The sequence below is a fragment of the Magnolia sinica genome, chromosome 7 (genome assembly GCF_029962835.1).
Source record: "Magnolia sinica isolate HGM2019 chromosome 7, MsV1, whole genome shotgun sequence".
Lineage (NCBI taxonomy): Eukaryota > Viridiplantae > Streptophyta > Magnoliopsida > Magnoliales > Magnoliaceae > Magnolia > Magnolia sinica.
In genome coordinates, this window is record NC_080579.1 from 1,361,128 (window position 1) to 1,375,816 (window position 14,689).

General features: G+C 42.0%; 1 protein-coding gene across 1 annotated transcript; it reads right to left on the bottom strand.

Moving 5' to 3' along the window:
* Nucleotides 1-10,520: 10,520 nt before the first annotated feature.
* On the bottom strand, nt 10,521-12,992 carry LOC131251865 (uncharacterized). Its single transcript, XM_058252859.1, has 3 exons — nt 12,696-12,992; nt 11,461-12,371; nt 10,521-11,232 (listed from the first exon to the last, which is right to left on the bottom strand). Exons 1-3 carry the CDS (start codon nt 12,990-12,992, stop codon nt 10,521-10,523), a joined length of 1,920 nt encoding a protein of 639 aa, XP_058108842.1.
* Between the last annotated feature and the right edge of the window lie 1,697 nt (nt 12,993-14,689).

Sequence of the window (14,689 nt, forward strand, 5' to 3'; positions counted from 1 at the left end):
CTCTCTTTTCTCTCTAATTTTTTAACATTTATATTTTCTTAAGAGGGTCAAGGGAAATAAGATGGAAATGAAAATAGCATTTCCAAGAAGTTTATAAGAACGAACATAAAAAATGCAATGTTCATAATAATGTTGTTTTCTCAATTTATATTTCAATAAATTCAAATAGGCCATATAAAAACCTAATAAATTTATAAAAATATTAATCAACGGGAGTGGGGCCTAGGCTCAATATTTTTCTTACTAGTCAAGCTACCGGCTTAAATCCTTAGCCCATTAAAGTAAATGGTTTGGGCCTGGGTGCTGTTAACAATGGGCCATGTTGGCTCTTTGAGTGTCTCGGCTCATGATATGTGCTGGCACGGGTTGCCAATCCGTCCATGTTGGAAATGATCCATTTTAGTACCATGAGTCACCCCCTTAAATATGCCGGGCTTGGCCCAACTTGGATGAGCCAACCTCCCAGCCCGGCCAAGTCATGACCACTTAGGACCGAACAATTGGATCCGAGTCACGCGGAAAAAAAAGACCTATGGGTCAGTCCCATGCCTCATTTTGAGTCCTGATTTATACACAGTTTGTATTTTTGACCATGTTTGGGCCTGGATCTCAGGGCCAAATTTTCAATTGGTCCAAGCATGACTGATTTTTGGCCCATTGAAAATCAAAACTCATACTGGTCTTACTGCCCAGCGTGGTCCATTGAGACCCTAGGTTCAGGTCATGGCTTAGATTTGAATTCTCAGGCTGCTTAGTGAATGGGCCCGGCTCTTGACTGAACCCGACCATTGCCTGTCATAATGACATGTGCGGCATACATGCATACCAATTTTGCAGGGCCAAAATCATGGGTCACATTATGGTGGGTCCACCACATGAATGACCCGGATCTTGCACACATGTGAAATGAGTTTGCCGAGAAGATGGATGGAATGGGCATGCGTTGATCTAATGGGCCTACAGGGGTTTGAGGATAACCCAAATCTCCGAGAGTATCAGTTGCTAACACTTTGATATGGGACTATTTTATATTGAGTTGAACACTTGGGGGCATTTGGATCTTAAGCTGCTTAAGATAAGCTACTTATTCCACAGTAGCTTTGGGCTTGTTTGATTTTTTAATTCGTTGGTAAATACCTTGTAAATGGATAATAATTATTTTATTCGGTATTTACATTACTCTTCCTTATGCCTGATTTGATGAATTGTTCTTTAGATGCAAAAACCGAGAATGCTGCAAAATATTTGTGGGTCCCACTGTGATGCATGTTTCTTAACCACACCTTGGGGTGTACATTGAGTCGAGCTGGCCTCAGCTCAACTCGACTTGGCTCGGCCACTAGTTGACCTCAGCTCGAACTCGGCTCGGCTCGGCTCGGTCCTCGAACCTAACCGACCAGCTTGGCTCGGTTAGGTCAGTAGCTCAAGGTAGTTCGAGCCAAGTTCGAGCTGAGTTTGCCTATGCAGTATTTTCACAAACACATGGACTGCACCTTCAAATTCTCACTGAATGTAAAACACTAGCAGCAATTTTACAGGTATTTCATCAAACACCTTGTAAGCAACATCAAAATCAAGAAAAAAGGAAATTTGTTTGATGAAACACACATTCCTTGCCACCAATCGACATTTCGTTGATTCATTTAATCAAACACTTGGTGAGCAACATCAATATCAAAGTAACTGAGTCACTGAACTAGTTTGATCCGAATTCGATTCAAGTTGGGTTCGAACCGAGTCGAGTTGAGTCGAGCTGGGGCTAGCTTGAACTCGGCTCGAACTCATTTTTGAGCTTTAAAAACCAGCTCGACTTGGATCGAACTCAGCTTCGAACCAAGCTGATTCGAACTTTTTCTAGCTGAGTCGAGCGAGTTAATCGAGCTAGCTCAGTTCGTGCACACCCCTATCCACATCATTCATTCATTATGCCCACTGAATTTATGGCATGGTGAAAAAGGAAATCGAACACTTACCGTTAAAAACCTCTTGGGGCCACTATTTCTTCTGGTGTGGGCTACTTGAGTGTTGGATCTACTTCTTTTTTTAAATCATGCTTCAAAATATTGTGGTAAAATGGATGGACAGAATGGATATATAATATACATCACCTTAGGATCCACAAATTTAAACTACCTCTTTTAAATTGGTTTCAAGGTAGAAATTCCAATGAATTTTCAAACGGGGTGAAATTATAATAATTATCCATTTATAGGTATTTACATGAGCTTTGAAAAATCAAACAGGTCCTTATCTTAGTTTCTGCTCATTAAGAAGATAAGTATATTTGACAAACAACATACTTATCAGCTTCTCCTCTTTTTTGTCTCTCATGATGCATGTCTTCAACAACTTATGAAAAATAGAAAAGCTAAAAAAAAAAACAACAAAGGTGATTATGTATTTTTAAGTAAAAAAGTTATTTATAACTAATCATAAGCCAAACTTACTTGTTAGAAACAAGTCACTTATCTACTACCGTAAGTTGAGAAAGTAACTTATTTGATGGTATCCAAAGGGGCCCTAAGGACTTGATTGGATACCACCAAATAATTTACTTTTTCTACTTACGGTGGCAGATAAGTAACTTTTTTTTATTTAAAAGTATTTAATCATTTTAGTTAATTTTTTAAAGCTTTTTTTACTTTTCATAAATTACTAAAAGAGGCATAGGAGAGACAAAAGAGATGAGAAGCAAGCATACTTACTTTTCATATGCAGGTTGTTTACCAAAAACATACTTTTCTTCTTAGGTAGAAATTAAGATAAGTTACTTGTGGCATAAGTAACTAACGTTAAGCAACCGGAGATCCAAACGGGCCCTTAATTTCCAGTTTTGGAATACCAAGGCATTCACAACCGCAGTGGGCTCATCAAATAAGCAATCTGGACCGTTAAATCAATTTTCCAGCCAGTCTTTTGCGAGCCTGGTGAGGCCGTGACACTGGGGCCCACCTTGATGGGTGTGTTGTATATCCACGCCGTCCATCCATTAACTGTCATGGCCTCACTGGATTCCCAAATGACTGGCAGGAAAGTTGTTTTAACAGTCCATTTATTTTGTATCATGTGGTCCACCTAAGATGATGGATTATTAGAAAAGTGCATCTGGTAGGCACTACTGTGAATGGGCCATCGTCCATAATTCAAGAATCCTGACCATCAACCGAGTTTAATGGGAATGAGATAAGATTTTTTTTAATTGCATTGTTCGAAATTCTCACATACAGCTAGTTGGATGTAAGTTACTATCCAACTAGCCCGTAAGTTCCAATCTGTGGCATGAGTGGATTCAAGCCAATCCACTCATCATGTAGGCCACACCACATATCATTTAACTAGTTCTCTGTGAGCAATTCCCAGGGCAAGATCATCTATCCAGCTTGACTCTTTGCTCCCTTACCTTAGAGCTATCAATGGCTAATCGGATCTGTGGGTACCCAACGGACCCAAACTGATTTAGACAGTCATGGTCCCTTTTCCTGCACCTCATTTTAGTTCGGGTTCAGTCCGGACCGACTGTGATAGTGGGCAGTGGCTTGGGCGGCCCGACAGCCCGTGCCTGTCCCAAACTTGAAATCCAGGTCTGATGCCTGAGCTGGGCCGGGCCTTGGCCAACGATGAGTGGTTTTATCCAATCATTATGTGGGCCACCATTATACAAATGAATGGATGGTTTAAAAACACCTGTGAGTGGGTTCTCATTCAACATACATGCATAATTAAAATGCACTCTTTGATCCAAGGTCATGGTGCAATAATCAAAACCATTTATAAATGACGGGACTTATCATGGATGGAGGAAGTCCGCGTTACTTAGATTGTACTATTTCAAACCTTTGATCATTTCAATCTTTTCCTTGCAAGGCCTGCCCATTGCCACCTTACTGGTTAAATTCTTCTAGGGTGAAGTGGGTCTGGGCGGGCCATTTCCTACAGGGGACAGCCCTGAATTGAGAGCAACTGTCGCGCAACATCAGCACCTAGTTGTTCAAGGGTAGCCTCTAATTTGTATCATCATGACATGGCCCACCTTTCATACGGATAAGATTTTCTACATATGGCCCACTTGATTTGCTATGTATAATGGATTAGCCACTTGAATGGGCCCAAACCAACAACTTACACTCATCTTAGCATATTTTCCAATTGGTCAGCCTCTTTGTAACAAATTGCGGCACTTTCGCAGAAAAGCTATTGATCCAACGGTGAGGAATCAGTCAGAGCAATTTTTAAGCCATGGCCAATCCATGATGTGGGCAATTTGGATGGTCTGGATCAATAAAGATGGATGGAGATAGGGCACAGGAGATTATATGTCATTGCTTATGATTATTATCTCATGGTTACTCCTCGGCTCGAACCAAATCCGAACCAATCTGGACTAGTTGCAGTGAGTGGCAATGGGCCAGGTTGGCCAGTGGATCAACTGATCTGACCCACTTTTGAGGTGGGTTTTAACCAAGCTAAATGGGTAGTGGGTTGGACTTGCTCCAAAAATATGACCCGTTTAAGTAAATGGGTTGAGCTTGGGTTAAACCCTACCTCACCCGGCTTGCCCACATAGGTTATCAATCAGTTGGTCCAAATGACCCAACCTGATGTAGAGCATGTCGTGGACACTTTCATGGCTAAGATTGATCAGATAAGGTCCGATCGGAGGCGGAAGTGATTAGGACCATCAGAACGCTAAAGCAGGTGTATCTTGCAATCCGGAATGAGTTATTCAACATACCATATATGATTTTGGGGTAAGAGAAGCTACTTTAGCCAACCAACCCTGCCGTGTTGGGTTGCCCATGCTGGATTTGCGAGATTCCATCAGATTGGTGGTTGAAAGTCCATTTTAATTTCGTTTTTACTATTAACAGTAATTTTAGTTCGATCATAACTTTTGATCTTTGGAGCTTTAGGATTCGTACCCAACATGAAAAGGGCTTAGAAAAATTAGGAGAATAACATGGTGAGGCCAAATTGCACACTTACTATTTTTGGCCCAAAACCATGAAGTCTAGTAGAAATCATGACAGTCATGTTTTTTAAGGAGTTTGAGTTGGAGTTTGATTATGAAACTTCTTCCTAGGTTAGATATCACTATTTAAAGGATTGTAAATTTGTTTTCGTCATTAATCAATTTATTTTCTAGAAATCTCCATGAAAAGCTCTATGGATTTGGAGTAATTATTCCCTCAAGGAAGATGGTGATCGACCTCATCATATCCATTCCTACATCACAACCTGACTCAAAAACATAAACTGTTGTTCCCTAACTTAAAAATTTCATAATGGCTCCAAAGCTTATTTCTAAGGTAAAACATGGTATATAAAAAAGAGAGGAATAGAAAGATTTTTTAAATATCCATCGTATTGGCTAAGTTGTGCATAGCCTTGGTGTTACATTCCGTTCTTAAACTGAGTTGGGTCAAGGCCGGTTGGGTTGGGTCACTTGAGCCTGACACATTTATAATTAAATGTATTAGGCTTGGGCTAACCTCGACTGAGACCAAACCTAACCCATCAACACCCTACTCAAAATCTCTATGGTACAGACGGGACATTGATATTATCAACGAAATCTCTCGTGCAAAATATATGTGAGATCCTTGCCACTGATCAGGTGGGCCACAAAATGCTCGAAACATTTTGTAAGAAATAATCACAATGCACTCCATAATATTTTCCTTTTAAGAGTAGGGAAGAACCAGAAACTGTCGTGTGTATATTTACTATTTGAAGTATAATGGTATAAAAGATTGTGGACAGTGTGACCAAAATCTGAGTTTTCTCAGGTCTTATGAAATCTGATCGAGTTGAGTCAACTTGGTGAGTCACCATAGATGATGAAATCATAGAATATATATTTTTTTTATAGCAATTATTTGAATTTTCTTTGGAGTACGATTGCCTAGCAATGTTCCATGTGACCATGCCGAAAATAGCACAATGGGATCGATCTCTTAGGCTGCAATTTACTGTAATAAGGTGAGCAATTGAAATTGTTTTGGACAACTACCATCTGATGAGGCTCAGAAATTCAAACTATTGTGTCAACCATCCAGTGCGCCCGATATGATAGTTTTCTTGACACATTCGTTTTGATTTTATAAAAAATAGAAGAATAAAAAAAAAAAAACTACGGCATAAGAAAATGTGCAAGGATTGTCATATATAGAACGTAAGAATTCATTTGGACGTGAAATATTTTCGAACTTGTATTTTAAAATTATTTGATTGTGGCTAGCCGGGCAAAATCTAATATATGAAAGCTAGACCGGGTGCTTGCATGGTAATCATCTCCTCCTCCTCCTCGTTCTTCTTCTTCTCTCTCTCTCTTTGTGTGTGTGTGTGTTTATATATATATATATATATATATATATATACACACACACACACACACACATCTTGATGATGGTTGTGGTTGCATAAAATTGTTCTAACTATATGGGTACACATGTCAATGTGAGAAGCTTATGAGAGTCGACCACTTGAGAAGGGATGGGAATTGCCTGTGCCTTGCTTACAGGAAGTTTCCTTAATTTCTCAAGCCCACAGTAGGATAGCAGTCTTAAATTGTCCTAAGCTTTCTCATTTAGTTAAGTTCAAGTCTGGTAGGAATAATATTTTACATCTAGAAACTAATGGATTTTCAAACTGATACCTTTTTTCTTCTTACCTTCAAACCAAGCAAGGCCTGTAAATGGGCAAAGAAAAGATGATGTGGAGAGGGCAGGACCATAAAAAATTCTTAATTATGTACATATTCAAAAACTTTATATTAAAGTTATTTTCTTGGAAGAAATATGAACATAATACTTAAGAATTATAAAATAGTGATAGAATGGTGAAAAATGGAAAGTTTGGATATTTTTGATATGTTAGAATAGTGAAAATTCTGTTAGAGTGAGGGTGTTATGTATTGGGTGGTTCGATGGACGATTGTTTTATTTTTGGATATTTTATTAATATAAATAAAAAGGGAGAGTGAGGAATATTGAAACCTTAATTAGCTCTAATATGGTATTAGAGATAACCCTAACTCTTTACCCTATCTTCTCCAAACCCTAACTCTTCTCTTTCTCCATCCACGCACCACCTCCATCTACGACCATTGATTGCTAGCCATTATCGAACCTATTAGTAGCTTTTACGTCACCCATCTGTTGTTGCCACATGCTAACCCAACCCATTATTGACCACAACCCATAACCATCTGCCACTGTCGCTCGACCACAACCCGTACCTATTCGCCACTGCTGCTTGACCACAACCCGTATCCATCACTGTGCCACTACCTCTATCGCACCACCCCTCTCGCTATCATTGAGAACCCCCATTGCAACCCTCCTTTGAAGCGACACCACCCTTGTTGCCTCTTTTCGTAGCCCCACCATGCCCCACCCCGTCGCCACACCTTGTCACACCACCTCGTTGCCCCTCTCCATCGCACCACCACCATTATGCCATTGCTCCGCTACCCTCACCCAGATTTTGCCATTGCCTGTTGCCCTAAACCCATAACCCATTGCACCTCGCCACCCAGATGCCACCACTACCCTGTCCACCCTTACTCCTAAAGCCATCATGTTCAAACTCAATTTGATAAGACTATTAAAGTATTTCGATCTGATAATGCCAAAGAATAGACGTGTGGGGAATTACATAATTTTTAATATATTTGGAGACTCAGTGTCAAAAGTTATGTGTATAACCTCCCTAACAAAATGGAGTTGTTGATTGAAAAATATGTTGAGGGATGTGCGGAAGCAACCCCGAGTTAGAATCAAATAATAAGAGATCAAATAAACCAAGCACACAGAGAACACAAAGTTTTACATGGAAAAACCTTCCCAGGAAAAAATCATGGCACAAGGTGACAATGAATTCACTATGATAAATAGGGGTGTACACGAACCGAGCTAGCTCGACTGGACTCGAAAAAGCTCGATTCGACTCGGTTCGAAGCTGAGTTCGAGTCGAGTCAAGTTGATTTTTTGAGCTCGAAAATGAGTTCGAACAGGCCCTAGCTCGACTTAACTCGGATCGAACCAGTTCAGTGACTTGGTTACTTTGCCATTGATGTTGCTCACCAAGTATTTGATAGAATGACTCAATGAAGTGTGGCTGGTGGCAAGGAAGGTATGTACATGAAACAAATATCTTTTTTTTTCTTAGTTTTTCTTGGTTTTTATGTTGCTTAGAAGGTGTTTGATAAAATACCTGTAAAATTATTGCTTCTGTTTCACATACAGAGGGATTTTAAAGGTGCAGTCCAGATGTTTGTGGAAATGCCTCAATGGCGAACTTGGCTCGAACTTGGCCCGAGTTGCTGACCGAACCGAGCCGAGTTGGCCAGTCAGGCTCGAGGACCGAGTCGAGCTGAGGCCAGCTCGACTCGGTTCGACTCGATGTACACCCCTAATGATAAACAATGTCATAAGAGATGGAAAAACTTACCGATATGAGAACAAAACCCCAAAAACCATAAAAAAATCTTAGCTTTGATCCCCTTTTTTCTTACAAAATCCCCAAGCGCATTTTCAATTCTAAGTTGTATTGGGTAACCAACGCCAATACAAATCTGATAGACATTCGCTTGACTATAGGCATGAACATCTCTTTCTATGCACACCCTTTCGCGACCAATCTTTTTTTGTATTTATCGTGCTTCTTCTTATAAATTTACTTATAGCCGATCAGTTTATGCCCTATTGGAAGCTCCACTAGCTCCCATGTCTCATTCTTATATAGGGAATATATATATCTCGTCATGCATGACCATTATCCGCTTCTCAGCATTAGAACTATCTAATGTTTCTTGCAAGTTAGACGAATCCCTTCATCTATAATGGGGACGAATGTAACATTTGAGTCATCCTTGTATCTGATTGATAATCTACGATCTCTTGGTGAATTTCTTCTAAGAGATTTTTTTTTTTTAAATTTTTTTTTTTTTTAATAGAGGAGCATTTCATTGATATGAAGAGGGAATGTCCAAAAGACCCCTGTATTCAAGCAGCCCCTAGTATAAAAAGGAATCAGAGGCGCCTATTGTAAAGCAACGCAAAAGGAAAAGAAAGCAAAAAGATCAGCAGTAGAAGGCTCTACAGATTTCGATGGTCCTTTCTAACATAGCATAGGCCAATCTTGTCGAGGAAGATGAGGCCTCGGGCCTGGGAGGGCATATCTCTCAGATGATCATACTCCAAATCCCTCTGCTTTCCGCTTCCTTCTTTGGCTAACACGTCGGCCGGGCCATTCCCTTCGCTGTGGATATGTTGAATGTGACAGGAAATTGACGATTTAAGCGAGTGTATTCGCTTAATCCACGGCTGCCAACTCCATTGAGGATCAACTTTCCCTTCCAGAACGTCAGTCAGGAGTTTAGAATCGAATTTAATCTCCACTCTTGAGAGCCCTCTTTGCAGACATTGAGACAGAATATCATAAAAAACTCTCAGTTCTGCTATATTATTTGTCCCTAAGCCATAGCCCTTCGAGAAAGCAAAAACAACGCTCCCATCTTCTCTCCTGCAAACGCCACCACCTCCCGATAGCCCAGGATTGCCCCTAGCTGAACCATCTACGTTTAGCTTGACCCAATTTTGGGGCGGCTTCTTCCACTTGATGATGGTCGAGGGTCGCTTAGCCGCAACATAGGGCTGGGGTCTGCGCCCCTGCTCCGACTGAAAGAAGTCCCCATGGAGGAGGAAATTAATCCACCAATATATACGGGCTGTGGAGGAGTTCAATCGCATGGGGATCCCATCATATCCGGCATTGTTTCTCGCTTTCCATAGTTCCCAGACTATGAGGATGGGGATAATGTGTCGCGTCTCAGATGGAGCCGCTCCCGCTGTCGATGCCGTTTTCTATTGAAAGAAACGATCTTCCAGAGAAGAGTGAGGGATTAGAGAGATCCCACACTTAGACGCGAAATGGCTCCAAATCAGGCCAGCCATTTGTCCTGAGAGGAAGAGGTGGTGCATGGATTCTGTGCTCGGTTTGCTGAGATTGTTGTGGCCACAACAAGAACAGCAAGAGGCCAGCTGGATTCCTTTTCTCTGAATTCTTGCATCTACTGGGACAGCGTTTTGGAACAACCTCCAAGCTACGACAGACATCTTGGGCGGCATATGCCTGCTCCACAGCCATCTGTGCCACCACCTGGAGGCTGACACTATCTTACACAATTGCTAGGATGATTTGATTGTGAAAGACCCAGACGAGTGGAGAGGCCAGAAGCATTCCGGATTTTCTTCGGAAGTCGCATAACCCCCTTGAAAGATGTGATCCAAACAGTCTTGAAGCAACATCGAACAGGCCACCGACGGGGGAAGAGGGCTTGTCGGTCCAAGAAAATCAAAGACTTGGAGTTGCTGGATGGCCTGGGGAAGGGGGGTCGAGATATGCTGCTGGAGGGGCCTTAGGCCCGACCAATTTTTAGACCACAAGTTCATCTGCCCAGACCCCACGAGCCACTGCACGTTCTTATCGAGCAGATTCAGGCAGGATTTGATCTCCTTTCAAAAAGGAGGCCTTTTGCTGATGGCATTGCAACCTTCTTCTTCATGCAAATCCGCCCCGAAAGATGCTCTCATGAGTTTCACCCAGGGGCCCTGATTGTCGCTGTACTTTAACTTCCAAGCTAGTTTCAAATGCAGGGCCAGCAGCACATCCTTCAGTCTATGAATACCTAGCCCCCCTTCATCAATCGGCCACGCCACATTCTTCCACGCTATCCAGTTGAGCCTCTTATTCCCTTCTGTCCATCCCCAAAGAAATTGAGCAAATTTTCTCTCGAGCGCTATGAGGGTCCACTTCGGGATTTTCATAGCCACCATGATGTGCAGCGGCGTGCTCCCTAAAACACTCTTGATCAGTGTCAGACGACCTGCCTCGGACAGATGGCGAGAATTCCACCTAGAAATTCTGTTGGACACCTTTCCTAATAGGCACTGGAGCTGTTGGGTCCCAAACCTCCCTACTATGAGGGTAGCACCTAGATAAGTGGCCTCGGTCGAGGCCCTGACAAAACCCAGCAGGCGCTCGCCACTTTTAATTCTAGCTGCCGACCATGCTGGGGGGCAAAAGAACCTGCATTTCTCTTTATTGATACACTGACCTGTAGTTTCCTGGTAGTCTGTAAGGAACCTGTTAACAGTCCTGAGGGAGTGTTGGCTTCCATTGACGAACAACAGAGTATCGTCAGCAAAGAGAAGGTGAGAATAGGTCGGGCTGCATCAATGAAGCTTAAAAGGCTGACACCATCCCCTGGTGACCAGCTGTTTGAAGCTCCTAGAGAAAGCTTCTACCGCTATGATGAAAAGGGCCGGGGAGAGCGGATTTCCTTGGCGTAGCTCCCTTGACGATATAAAGAATCCCGTAGCTTCACCGTTAATTAGGACTAAAAATCAGTTTTGACCGTAGCAGGTTTCCATGACCGCCACCCATTTGTCACTAAACCCGAATCTCTTCATAATCTGTTTGAGAACATTCCAGTTGACTCTGTCGTTTGCCTTCTCAAGGTCCAACTTTAGGATGATGTTGCCTCCTCGAACTTTCCTGACAATATTCCTTAACGCTTCCTGGGCCATTGCAATATTTTTTGTGATCGATCTCCCTTTCACAAAAGCCCCCTGCTCCTCTGAAATAATTTTAGGGAGAACTTTGCCCAGCCTCGTAGAAAGGATCTTGGAAAGGATTTTGTAGACCACATTACAAAGACTAATTGGCCTATAGTCTTTAGGAGACGATGCCACCGGGTTCTTAGGAATCAAACAGATCAATGTGGAGGAAAATGCTCTCGGCATGGAGCTCCCCTCCAGGAACGCACATGCTGCTTTATGAAGATCCTGTCGCACAATTGGCCATGAAGAAGTGAAGAAAGCTGAGGAGAAACCATTCGGGCCAGGCGCCCCATCTTTGGGGATTTCTTTTATTGCTTCCCAAACTTCCTCCATCGATCGAGGGGTGAGAAGGTCTTCGTTGTCCTGCGCCGATAGGATAGAAGGAATCCCAACCATAAATTCCTCTGCCGAAGAGAGAGGAACTTCCTTGAACAAATTCTCGAAAAACTCTACTGCGGCTGATTTGATTCGATTCCAATCCGTAATAACGTTTCCTTCCCCATCTTTAATTGAGGATATCACTGCTCTCCTACTCCTCTCCGAAGCTACTATTTGGAAGAACTTTGTATTCCGGTCCCCTTCCTCCAACCAGGAATTCCGTGCTTTCTGCTTCCAGTAGACCTCTTCCATTAACTGCAGGTTGTCCAACTTACGCCTGATAGCAAGACTTTCTTGCAAAATCGACTCCTCCACGGAGGATTGCAGTCGAGCTTCGGAAAGTTCCAGATCAACTTCTGCTGCTTTGACCTGCGTGAAGATGTTACCGAATACTTCTCTGTTCCAAACTTTGAGGATTTGTTTAGTTTTCTTCATTTTGAGCTGCAGATTGATCATGGGCTGATAGTCACACTCTCCGCCCCAAGTTTTTCCAATCACGTGTAAGAAGTTTTCATGCAAAGTCCACATACGGTGGAATCTGAACGGCCTGATGGTTGGTTGAGAAGGAGGGGGAAAGGACAGAAGGATCGGCGCGTGATCTGAGTTGATCCTAGGAAGGTGATTAACTTTGAATGTAGGGAAACGAATTGTTCAGCTGTCGTTGATAAGAACGCAATCTAGCCTGGCCCATACTCTAGCATTTACAGCCCTGTTATTACTCCAAGTGAAGTTATTACTTGTAAACCCCGTATCCAGAAGGTTCGCCTGTTGGATGGCTTCCGCAAAATTCGCCATACTGTCCATGTCTGCTGATCCGTTACCTCTCCTTTCCTCGGCAGCAGCTACAGCGTTAAAATCTCCTCCCACTACCCACAGTCCCGTTCCATTTCTGCTGATAGTCACTAAGTCCTCCCAGAGTTTCCTTCTGAGGATCTTAGAGCACTTCGCGTAGACTATAGAGAGGGTAACTAGGGTGGTTTGACTCTCCATGCAAATAAACAAAGAGAGCATTTGATTTGAAATAAAAGAAATGAAAATATCCTGATGCCCCTGGAAGAACACCCAGATTTTACCCCCAATGTCATCGTTGGACAAAGAGTTGCTCTTGTACCTCCAATTTCTTCTAAGAGGTTGCTGCTCCGCTTGCCCTTGTACCTCTACCTACGACTGAAGCTTTGCCTATGTATCTACTTTTTCAATCTTGACATCAATGACGGTTGATTTCCCTGGTTCATTGCATTAATTATTGCGGAACAATGAATCTTCATCAAACTTGACATCTCAGTTAATTATGATCTTCCATGTGACCTAGTTGTATAGTCGGCACCCTTTCACACCATCACCATAACCCACAAAATATACTTCTTAACCCTTTGGTTTAGCTATCTCTCTCAATTGATGGTACATAAGAGTAAGCGTCACAACCAAATACACGCAACTGTAAGTAGTTTACTTAATGACTACTTCACACTTCTTTATGAATCTTGTAGTCCATTAGAGCAGACGGAGACTGATTCACCAGGTAATAAGCCTTGTTAATGGCCTCCGTCCATAACTCCTTGCCCAATCCTGCATTACTTTATATGCTTTGGTCTCTCTCTAAGAGATTCCAATTCATCCATTCTGCCACTCCATTCTTCTCAGGAGTGTGCCTCACTGTATTGTGCCTTACAATCCCCACATCTTTACAAAAGTGATTGAATTCTTTTGAAGTGAATTTACCTCTGTTATCAGTCCTTAATACCTTCATTTTTTACCTGGTCTGCCTTTCAATTATCGCCCTCCACATGTTAAATGTGGGAACATACATCTGAATACACATACTCAAACATACCTTTAAAAACTTGCTTTCTAGTTTTATAAGTTAGCCTTGACTATTTACCATATATACAATGCTCATATACACTAAGTTTAATACTTTTAAAAATAGGAATCAAGCAATGATAAAAAAGTACCTTCATGTCGCGGTCGCTCATGAGGCTTAGGCGCCCATACCACAATCGTGTTGACATGGATTCTGCTACAGACGTTGTGGCTCCACCCATTTCAGAGTTTCTGATGAACTATAGATTGCTGCTTCGTTGCGCTTTTATCACAATAAGTGCTACTTTTGAAACTTTAAGGACCTTGTCATAACCAATGAACTTACAACCAAGTGCTTCAAGAGCCCTACCAAATTCTTCCTGAAGTCTGGAACGTGTTGAACATCTGTTAGAATATGCTCTACCCCATTGAACATTCTGATGTACATTGAACTGATTCTAACAACTTTACGAGCAATGTCATTACTAATAAAAATTTGTCCACCCTTGTAATCATTGTATGTGGTGAACCAATCCTTTTGAGAAGTTATGTGGTACAAGGTCCCCGAATCCAAATTCTAATCTTTACTAAGGTTAACAGATTTGGATGCAGTTAAGACATCACCGCCTTGCATGATTGCGTTGTGTTGGCTTCTTTTGGTGCATTATCTCATTTTTCTTCCTTTTGAGCCCTAGGGTTCTTGCATCCATTCTTCATATGCCCTATCATCTCATAATTCTAGCACTTTATCTTGCTATTTCCTTTCGATTTGGATCCCAATCGAGAATTTTCGTTCTCCCTTTCAATATTCTTTTCCCTGGCAACCAACGCATTTATATAGGTACCTTCGCCATTGTCCTCCTTTCTCAACTGATTCTCATGAA

Bases quoted from the DNA above. Each gene is read 5' to 3' on its own strand.
- LOC131251865 (XM_058252859.1), bottom strand. From the start codon at position 12,992: ATGGAGAGTCAAACCACCCTAGTTACCCTCTCTATAGTCTACGCGAAG. The intron at 12,372-12,695 runs GTATGGGCCAGG...ATCTTCACGCAG, and splicing joins ACAGGGCTGTAAATGCTAGA to GTCAAAGCAGCAGAAGTTGA. The intron at 11,233-11,460 runs GTTTAGTGACAA...TCATTGATGCAG, and splicing joins CAGATTATGAAGAGATTCGG to CCCGACCTATTCTCACCTTC.